The sequence below is a fragment of the Macrobrachium nipponense genome, chromosome 1, assembly GCF_015104395.2.
Source record: "Macrobrachium nipponense isolate FS-2020 chromosome 1, ASM1510439v2, whole genome shotgun sequence".
In the NCBI taxonomy this organism is placed as follows: domain Eukaryota; kingdom Metazoa; phylum Arthropoda; class Malacostraca; order Decapoda; family Palaemonidae; genus Macrobrachium; species Macrobrachium nipponense.
In genome coordinates, this window is record NC_087200.1 from 89,256,103 (window position 1) to 89,266,692 (window position 10,590).

At 42.2% G+C, this 10,590-nt stretch overlaps 1 protein-coding gene across 1 annotated transcript in view; it reads left to right on the forward strand.

Moving 5' to 3' along the window:
* The window catches only part of LOC135219446 (DNA replication licensing factor mcm5-like), a 28,083-nt gene extending 25,687 nt beyond the window's left edge, over nucleotides 1–2,396 (forward strand). The window contains exons 9-11 of the mRNA XM_064256237.1: nucleotides 668–810; nucleotides 1,124–1,251; nucleotides 1,695–2,396. Coding sequence (XP_064112307.1) covers nucleotides 668–810; nucleotides 1,124–1,251; nucleotides 1,695–1,796 — 373 coding nt within the window. The 3' untranslated portion in view covers nucleotides 1,797–2,396. The remainder of the gene's footprint in view (nucleotides 1–667; nucleotides 811–1,123; nucleotides 1,252–1,694) is intronic.
* Nucleotides 2,397–10,590: the final 8,194 nt, after the last annotated feature.

The following is a 10,590-nucleotide window of genomic DNA, read 5'->3' on the forward strand; positions in this document are numbered from 1 at the left end:
CCTTTCCATAAATGCCCTTCTGTAGATATTCTAAGCCAAAGATGATGTGACTACTATTATCCATGTCAGAACAATTAATCCATTTCTCAGGGATTTTAGGAAACTAGAAGAGGTTTGTTCTTTATTTTGGCTTGGACATTTCACAAAACATGGACTGCATTCTTTCCATTTTGGCTCCCACAAGTTGATTTTGAGACAGTAACTTTACCCAGTGATAGTGAGGTGGCATTCTTTGTCATGGTACCAAAAAATGCTTTCTTTGTGAACACAGTTGTGTCATGACATGCAAATAGAAGGCAGACTGCAGCATCATGCTGTATGGTTCTCATGCTAAGTGATTGTCTTCTTAATGCAGGATTCTTTGGTTGCTAGTGGAAGAATTACCCTTTTTTTGTAGTTTTGGGGTCTTGGCTTTACTTGTGATTTTGGTTACATTTGAATTATTCTTAACAGTTTGATCCAGAAGGTTTTGAATGTACCTCATTGAAATTGTTTCTTTCTCCTTAAATGGCCCATATGCAAGTAATTTTTGGCACTGAGGCTTGCCTCCACTGCAGTCCCTTTCATGCTCTGTTTTTTAGGATAAACACTTTTATGGAAAATTAGATGTGCCTTGTAATATTGTAAGAGTAATTTCTTGGAAATTTCAATATTCCTTATATTACAGACAGTTGGAGGCCATTGTTCGTATCTCAGAGTCGTTAGCTAAAATGAGATTGGAACCATTTGCTACAGAACGAGATGTTGACGAAGCTTTAAGACTTTTCCAGGTTTCCACCCTTGATGCAGCAATGTCTGGATCTCTTACAGGTTGGTATATTTTTTGCCCGGTGTATTTGCTTATTAAAGTCATGTTTTCAACCAATCCAGCAGCCTTGTAGAATCAAATATGTAGAATATGTGTAGTGCATTTATCAGTATTTTTATGAATGGGAAAATTTCCAATTTTGTGTTGTGGCAAAGATCATAATGTATAAATTTAGAAGGAAAATGTGTTTTACTTCTCTCTATTTGATGAATATTGTCCAAGTTGAAATGGCAATCTCTGCCCTTGATAGCATATAATTTTTGTATGAAATACAATTAAATAATGATCTACAGACTAATTGGTTTACAATTGCAGGAGTTGAGGGATTCACAACAGAAGAGGATCAAGAAGTTTTGTCCCGCATAGAAAAGCAGTTGAAGAGAAGATTTGCCATTGGGTCCCAGGTCTCGGAACATGCTATTGTCCAAGATTTTCTTAGACAGGTGATTATTTCTGCCTTTTTCATTTATTTGAATGCTTCATTTTATCCTTTGAAATTACCAAATTAATTTTATAATTAAGAAAGTTCTCTGCATTGTTAGAGTATCAACTTCCTTTTATTTATGAATTAGGCAGTACGTAGGTTCTTCTTGGTATCAGTCACCGCCAACTGTATTGCTTCCTGGTTTCATACTAGTTATCCACATTTTAAAAGTTGTTCCAATTGTTACTCTTCAATTAAGAGCATCTTTCAGGCCAGCACTTTTTGTATGCTTAAAATGATTCCACCAAGAACCTGAAGTACTGTAGTGTGCCATGAAAGAGACACTTGTATACATTATCTCTTGTTGGGTAATTTTTAAATATAAGCTTAATTGATGAAATTAGTTTAATATATTTTTAAAATTTGATTGAATGACTTAACATTAAATGCCTTTATCCCCAGAAATATCCTGAAAAGGCCATCTACAAAGTCTTACACTTTATGATTCGGCGAGGAGAAGTTCAGCACAGATTGCAAAGGAAAATGCTGTATCGTATCAAGTAGACTATAGTTGATAGCTTGTATTCTGTATTTACTTTCCTAGTTTCATTTTAATTAGTCGATTGGTATGCTAATCAGTGAGTGACTGGTCAGAAAAATAATCAAGTATTAAGCATAATTTGTCATATTTTTCTTGCTCTTTTTATATTTACACCATCTTAGTACAGAATTGACAAAAAAAAAAATCTGGCTGATTAGTATATTAACAAAATTTTGTTTGCATGCATATAAGGTCGGTAACATTTCTACTCATGTAAAAAAAATTATCAATATATACTTTTAATTAGATTAGTTTAGTTTGTATTAAAAGTTGAATTTCTGGGAACTGAAATCTGTTGTACAATAACTGAAAAGTTTTTTTTTATTTTTTTAGTGAGAAATAGTTCATGTAATATCAAGTAATGGTGTCTAATAATATTTTTCATATGTAATATAAGGATTTGATATGGTTTCATGAACATCTTTGAACTGATGACTACAAAGTCTTGTTTCACTAGAGAACATTGTTAGATGATGTAGTTAACTAATCTGTGATTACTCTAATTTTGAAGTCTTTATAAAAATAAAAAAGAATTGTTTATATAAAGAAATTTTTGTAGAAAATTGTATCATTAACCAATGGTTTGTAGATCAGTTTAGATGTATTGGTTTAGCATTAGAGTATCTTTAGTATGGGATGTATGTTTTTGACCTGACATAATTATCTCAAGATCCATAAAATTAACCTTTGCATGACATAAAGTACTGTAATGGAAACTGGTCCAGAACCAGGCACATTAATTTTTATTTTTATTTATTTATTATTTTATTTTTTTTGTAGAATATTAAAATAGTGATTTTTCATTTTTTCAAAATGAATTATGTAAATTTTTGGCGGGGATTTACCTTCCCTTCCTAGGTATTTTGAACCCCATTACTACCCCTGTTGGGAGTCCTTAGAGACAATGGTAGCTCAGTAGTGCCCTAGTGCTATGATGATGATAGACCTTGCCCTGGAAGCCTCGCATCTCGGCTGCTGACCTAACAAATTGTAGTCTGTTGTTTTCTCGTACAATTTCATTTTTCTTTACCCCTGTCGAAATAGACTTTACAATGAAGGCGAAAATAACCTGGATGACAAATTATGTTCTTAAAATTTTGATGAAGGTTAGAGTTGAATGGCATGCCCCTCCACGCTACTGATATGGTTGAGCAAGGGGAAAAATGTTGAACCTTTCCTTCAGTGTTGGGTCTAATCTTGATGGACTAATAACATTTAGGAGCGCCTCAGTGGCGTGGTCGGTATGTTCTTGGCCTGCCACCTCGGTGGCCCCGAGTTCGACTCAGGGCATTCCACTGAGGGGTAAGAGATGTGTATTTTTGGTGATAGAAGTTCACTCTCAATGAGGTTCGGAAGTCATGTAAAACCGTTGGTCCTGTTGCTGAATAACCACTGTGTTCCATGCAACGTAAAAACACCATACAAACAAACTTTACAACATTTAGGTTACTTAGGGTAAGGCGTATTTATTCCCACAGGTATGCAACCATTGCCTTTCATGTATGGAATTTCCACTGCATGCTGGAATGACTGATGAATCTTCGTAATAGAGGGGGTTAATCTCTAATTGCCTCCCTCTTGTCATTTCACTTTCTTCAGTTCCCGTTGTGAGAGGATGCTCATGCTGTCTTTTCTGTGTATGCGTTGGATTCTAGGATGTGGATGAATAACTTGCTGCTGTTCCCTTTCATCTCCTTTGAGTACTTTCAATTTTTTTGTCCTATGTTAGGTGCTTTTGTTCTTCTGGAGGGAGAAGAAATATGGGTGGCAGTGTGGTTACTTCATGTTTCACAAGTTCTTTGTTCTTATTGTTGGAGCATTTAGAATATAATTGGAGAAGGTTGGGAAGATTTTGGTGGGTTCTTCAGTAGGCTATTTTATTCTGTTCTCAGCAGGAAACCCTTCTCCAATGGCATCACAAAATCTGTGGTCCCTCCTTACTCCTAGCTGCCATTCCTCTTCCACTTACACTTGATCTTTCCCTATTTGGAAGAATTGTGCTCAAATGATTTACAAACCCATTCTTCCTTTGGCTGAGGATGAGAAACCCAGTAGGTTGAATGAAATGGAGGGATATTGAAGGAAATAAAAAATACCAGAATTTTTATTCAAATTTCTGCAGTTTATACATTAGAAAAAAAATAAAGTTAAATTTTAGAGTCCTAACTCAGAAATTACAATTAATGTTATTTATGCACTCAGACATTGAGGATTTTGTCAGAATGAAATTGGGAAATAGAAGAAATGAAATTTTAACAGAATTTTCAGTTAAATTTTTGCAGGTTTGTTTATAATGAAAATTATTTTGTATTTATTTTTTTAAAATTTGGTTCTCTATAATCCAGAAATGAAGGTCAGGATTATTTATGCTGACCAGGGATGAAGGTTTAGTCACAGAACGAAATAGAGAGATTTAGAAGGAAATTAAAATTATTGTAGAATTTAGTCAAAATTTCCACAATCTGTGTAAAGAAATATATAACTATTTTTTCAGTCCCTTGATGAATGCCTGGATTTAATTCCCATGTTCAGGTTCAAGATTGGTACTCATTATTTTTTTTTTTTTTAATGATGTGGATTTTTCAAAATTTGCTAAAATTTCTTGACATGGGATTAGTGATGTTGGCTGGGATTGGGGCTCATTTTACTTATCCAGGAAAAGAGCCTGTTGATGACCAACAATAAACTTAATGCTTTAACTTCTTGTCTTTAATATTAAGGAGTTAATGCAGATGTGCTATTCCACAAGGAATGATCCAGATGTGAGGGGGTTTGCATATACGCTACACAATTTCGTCATGTTTTTATTTTGAAAAGCTATATGGAGGCATGGTATTTTGCAGGACCTCTACGATTGTAATCAGAGGGGACCTACCCCTTTCTACTATTTTAAAACAGTTCAAAAATTTTGAAGATTTCAAGTACAAATAAGAGCAGTGCTATCGAGCATAAGGTGCCAATCAGTGGCATTTCGAAAGTAACCCCAAAGGATATACTGTACTGGACATACAATTTGTGGATGAACTTTCTATATCATTTGATAGTATGCTCACTTGGAAAACTCATTTAGTTGATCGTAAGGTCAAATGTATAAAGTCCATGGACCTGGTAAAGGTTCTATCTCACCGCCTCAGGTGCTGACTGCAAACAATTACTGATACTGTATAGGGTGTTAATCCTGCTCAGAATGTGCTCTGGAAGTGAGGTATTCATATCTGCCTTTACTTGGGATGAAAACTGCTATTTGTAATACAGGAAGCCAGAAGGCATCAAGAGTCTCATTTACTCCACTCTTGAAAATATGTTGGTGGATGCTGGTAGACTTCAAGGGAACTTTAATTCCAGAAAGAATTGATTTATTGCTGGATGAGGTTCTGCAGGCATCCTAGATCTTGATCAGGAAACATATTGCTTATTACAATGATGACCCCCAAATGCCAAGACCCATTTTGTTCGGAGCAAATTAGGTTTTCATACAATCAACTTACCTGTCAGATATATACATAGCTAAGACTCCGTCGTCCCCGACAGAAATTCAAATTTCGCGCCACTCGCTACAGGTAGGTCAGGTGATCTACCGGCCTGCCCTGGGCGGCAGGACTAGGAACCATTCCCGTTTTCTACTCATATATTTTCTGTCGCCGGTAGTATCAACATCGTTGCTGCCACCTCCTGACTGGAATTCGCTTTTCTAGACAATTGATCATCTTTTTGTGGACTTTTGGTGACGTACCTGGATCGTTGTTTTGGCATTCGCTACTGTGGACTGGATTTGGACTTGCTTTTGATTTTTCTTCAAGAATGTCTGATTCAAGTGGTTGTGTGAGAGTGTGTGTGAATGTAGGCTGCAAGGTGAGGATACCGAAAGCTTCGGTTGATCCTCACACTGTATGTCGCAAATGTAGAGGTTTTGATTGTTCTATTTCTAACACCTGTCATGAATGTGAGAGGTTGAATGTTGAGGAATGGAAGACTAACTTCTTACTTGAAGAAGTTAGAAAGGGATAGAGTCAGAAGGGCGGCATCTAAGGGTGCGGGTAGTAGTACAAGGCCTATTGAGCCTTTTAATGATTCTAACTCTTCTCTTAACTATGCATTTGATTCTAATTCTGTATCAGGGCCCTCACTGGCTTTACATTCAGATTCGGCCTCGGAAATTGCTGAACTGAAAGCTACTCTTCACAGGATGAAATCCAAAATGGCTGCCATGAAAGGTAAGGATTGTGAAAGTGACTATTTTAGTGAAGTGAGTGTCCCCAGTGTTGTGGAGGGGGCGTCTGACCGTCTCTGCGACGCTCCCAGGCCTAGACCTCTTCCAAGCTCCCAAGCCCAGAGGAGAAGGAAAGTCGAAAGCCGTACGGAGGTTGTGGAGAATTCCCCCCGGTCAGGCGTCCCTTCAGCAGGCTCTGTAAATAGACAGACTGCTCAGGACCGCTATAGGAAAAGCGTCCTCAGAGAGTGCTTCTCTTCGTCCGCTTCTCCCTCTCCTAAACGAGGGTGGAAGGATTCGGACCTGTCCAGGCCCCTGAAAAGGCACTGGAAAGATCCTGTTTTGGATTCTAGCCCCGAACGCTTTTCGGAAGAAGCGCCTCCTTCGATCAAGAAGGCTAAGAGGGTTTTGACGTCCCATGGCTTGGACAAAACTCCTTCGAGGTCTCCCTCTCCCGTTCAAGAAGACGCCGGAGAAGCTTCCAAGAGGATCATTTTGGCTGTGCAAGAACAGTTATCCGCCTTGGTAGGAGTCCTTTCGAAGGATCCCCCTCGTAGAAAAGACGTGAGGCTTCCTGTCAAGAAGTCTCGTCTTCCTTCTCCCGCCAGGAGTGAGGCTCCTGTGGGACGTGAGGCGTTTGAGATCTATTCTGATAGAGACTCTTTGGACGACTTTGAAGCGCCAGACAAGCGCGAGGCGCCAGTCAAGCGCGAGTTTTCCTCCAGACGAGTAGCATCTTACAGGATTAAAGCGCCAGACAAGCGAGAAACGCTTTACAGGCGCGAGGATATAACCAGACGTGATACGTCTGCCAAACCAGCAGCGTCAGCCGAGCGCGAGGACGCAGCCAGGCGTGAGGATTCAGCCAGGCGCGAGGACGCAGCCAGGCGTGAGGATTCAGCCAGGCGCGAGGCGCCAGACAAGCATCATCCATACAAGGATATAGCACCAGAAAGGCGCGAGGCGTTAGTCAGACGCGAGATTTTAGAGAGGCGCGAGGCGCCAGCCAAGCACGAGGAGTCAGCCAGGCGCGAGGCGCCAGCCAAGCGCGAGCAGCCAGCCAAGCGCGAGGAGCTATCCAGGCGCGAGACGTCTGTATTGTTACAGAGGAGCTCTGTACATGCTCTTAGCCCCTCTCCTATTAGGAGTTTGTCTCCCGTAGAGAGAGTTATTGGGCAGGAAGACCCAGAACGGGAATTGACTTCTCCTTCTGATCCTATATTGGAAGAGGACTCAGAAGACGAGACTCACGGCAGAGAAGGGCTGTCTAACTATAAAGTTTTGACAGCTCTCCTCCTGCAGGAATACGGAGATGCATTGATCCCTGCCGCTCCTCCTTCTCCTCGTTCACTTTTTTCATGCTCTAAGACGCCGAAGTCGTCGGCTTTTTTGAAGATGAGGCCGACGATTTCTATGAAGAGAGCTCTTCAGTCGCTGGATAGCTGGATGCTAACCAAGAAGGAGCTAGTCAGAACGGTGTTTTGCATGCCTCCCGCTAGACTTACGGGCAAAAGAGGGATTTGGTACCAGACTGGGGAGAATATGGGGCTCACTCTCCCAGCTTCGGCTGAAGCTGACTTTTCCAGTCTGGTAGATGCATCCAGGAGACATAGCCTTCATACTGCTAAGATAACTTGGGGTCTTTCGGAGTTGGATCATCTCCTCAAGGGACTTTTTCACATTTTGGAAGTCTTCAACTTCCTAGATTGGTCCCTTGGGGTGATGTCCAAGAAGGCTCATGCCTCGGAAGGACTCGATCCGGACGTACTCCTTGCAATATTGTCGTGTATAGACAAGGCGGTACAGGACGGCTCAGGGGAAGTCTCTTCCTTATTTGGAGCAGGTCTCTTGAAGAAGAGATCTGTTTTTAGCGCTTTTTTGACTAAAGCGGTATCCCATTCGCAAAGGGCAGCCTTGTTATTCGCTCCCAGGTCTGACTTTCTGTTCCCTTCGCAGTTGGTGAGGGACATTTCCCGTTCTCTGACGGAGAAAGCGACACAGGATCTTCTGCAATCATCCAGGAAGAAGAGATCAGTGATGGTGGGAGACAAGAAAGGTGTTTCTACGCCTGTTCGGCCCTTTCGAGGAGGCCCTCCCTCTAGAGCTACCGCTAAAAGAAAAGCGACTGAGAAGAGAGGTAGAGCCTCTTTCCGTCCCTTTAAAAGGGGAAAGTGAAGTGGCGCTCCTCCAAACACCAGTAGGTGCCAGGCTCCGGGGATTTGCGGAAGCCTGGACTCTCATAGATACAGACGCTTGGTCAATGTCTGTTCTACAGAAGGGATATCTCATTCCTTTCCTGGACAATCCTCCTCTGACGTCAACTCCGCGGGAATTGTCCGCCAATTACAAGGACCCTGTATTGAAAGATACTCTTCAACAAATGGTGGATCAGATGTGGGACAAGAGAGCAATAGAGCTAGTGCTGGATCAAAGCTCCCCAGGGTTTTACAATCGTCTTTTCTTGGTTGCGAAAGCCTCGGGGGGCTGGAGACCAGTTCTGGATGTCAGCGCTCTGAACAAGTTTGTTCAGAAACAGAAGTTCTCCATGGAGACTTCTGCATCAGTCCTTGCGGCTCTTCGCCAAGGGGATTGGATGGTGTCTGGATCTCCAGGATGCCTATTTTCACGTCCCGATCCATCCTTCGTCGAAGAAGTACCTCTGTTTCATGACGGGGGGAAGGATCTTCCAATTCAGAGCCTTGTGTTTCGGCCTGTCTACGGCGCCTCAGGTTTTCACGAGCCTTATGAAAAATGTGGCGAGATGGCTTCACCTGAAAGGAATCAGTAATCTCTATTACCTAGACGACTGGCTCAATCAGAGCAAAGTCAGAGAAACAGTGTTTGGAGGACCTGGCTGTGACACTAAACCTGATAAAGACCTTAGGATTGCTCGTGAACCTCGAGAAGTCCCAACTGATCCCCAGCCAGAACTTGGTCTATCTGGGGATTCGGATGGATTCTCGGGGTTTTCGAGTATTTCCTTCTCAAGAGAGACTAACGAGAGGTTTAGAGAAAGTCTCTCTCTTCCTAAGGAAGGAACGTACTTCGGCGAGGGAATGGTTGAGCCTATTAGGGACTTTCCTCGCTCGAACAGTTCTTTCCTCTGGAAGACTTCATCTCCGTCCGCTTCAGTTCTTCCTCAGAAGATCGTGGAACATGAAGACAGGGCTTCTCTCTGGACAGTTTTCCCATTCCAGTTCTGATGAAGCTCCATTTAGAATGGTGGTTACTCCCACTGAAGGAAAACAAGGGTACTTCCCTAGAAACGCAGAACCCAAACCTTGTATTGTTTTCCGACGCGTCGGAAAAAGGTTGGGGAGCAACCTTGGGAAAGAGAGAGGTGTCAGGCACTTGGAATGCTCTTCAAGTGTCCTGGCACATAAACTGCAAAGAGCTGTTTGCCGTACACCTAGCCCTAAAGAGCTTCGAACCTTTAGTGAGGAACAAGATAGTCCAAGTGAATGCGGACAATACAACCGCCCTTGCATACATTCGAAAGCAAGGAGGTACTCACTCGTATGCCCTTTACGAGCTCGCAAGAGACCTGCTGTTGTGGACATCTCAAAGGAACATCTCTCTTTGACGAGGTTTGTTCAAGGAGTAAGGAACGTGAGAGCAGACAGGCTGAGCAGGAGGAACCAGGTCCTTCATACCGAATGGACCCTCCACTCAGAAGTTTGTCGGAATCTCTGGTCTCTTTGGGGGACTCCTCATGTAGACCTCTTTGCCACGTTCCTCTCAAAAAGACTGGAAGTCTTTTGTTCAGTAGTAGAAGACCCAGAGCTCTAACAGTAGACGCCTTCCTGCTAGATTGGTCTCATGTAGACGTTTACGCATTTCCCCCATTCAAGATTCTGGGGCAAGTGCTCAGGAAGTTTGTGACATCAAAGGGGACAAAAATGACCCTGATAGCCCCCTTTTGGCCAGCTCAAGAGTGGTTCCCAGAGGTGCTGGAGTGGATGGTAGACTTCCCCAGATCCCTCCCACAAAGGAAGGATCTTCTCAGACAACCACACTTCGAGAGGTTTCATCAAAACCTCCCCGCTCTCGCTCTGACTGCCTTTCGACTATCGAAAGACTTGTCAGAGCGAGAGGCTTTTCTAGCAAAGCAGCAAGCTCGATCGCTAGAGCCCGGAGAACTTCCACTATCCGTGTTTACCAATCGAAGTGGGAAGTTTTTAGAAGGTGGTGTAAGTCGAAGAAGTTGTCCTCCTCCAGTACCTCTGTAACAGAAATCGCTGATTTTCTGTTATTTTTGAGAGAAGAATCGCGTCTCTCCGTAGCCACGATAAAGGGCTATAGGAGTATGCTTTCGGCCGTCTTTAGGAATAGAGGCCTAGATTTGGGAAACGATAAAGATCTACATGATCTGATTAGATCTTTTGAGACCAAGAAGTCTAAGATTACTTCTCCCCCTAACTGGAATCTCGACGTGGTACTTAAGTTCTTGTCCTCAGCGAGATTTGAACCCCTGCATTTGGCCTCGTTTCGTGACATAACGAGAAAATGTTTGTTTCTTTTGTCACTGGCGACGGCGAAAAGAGTTA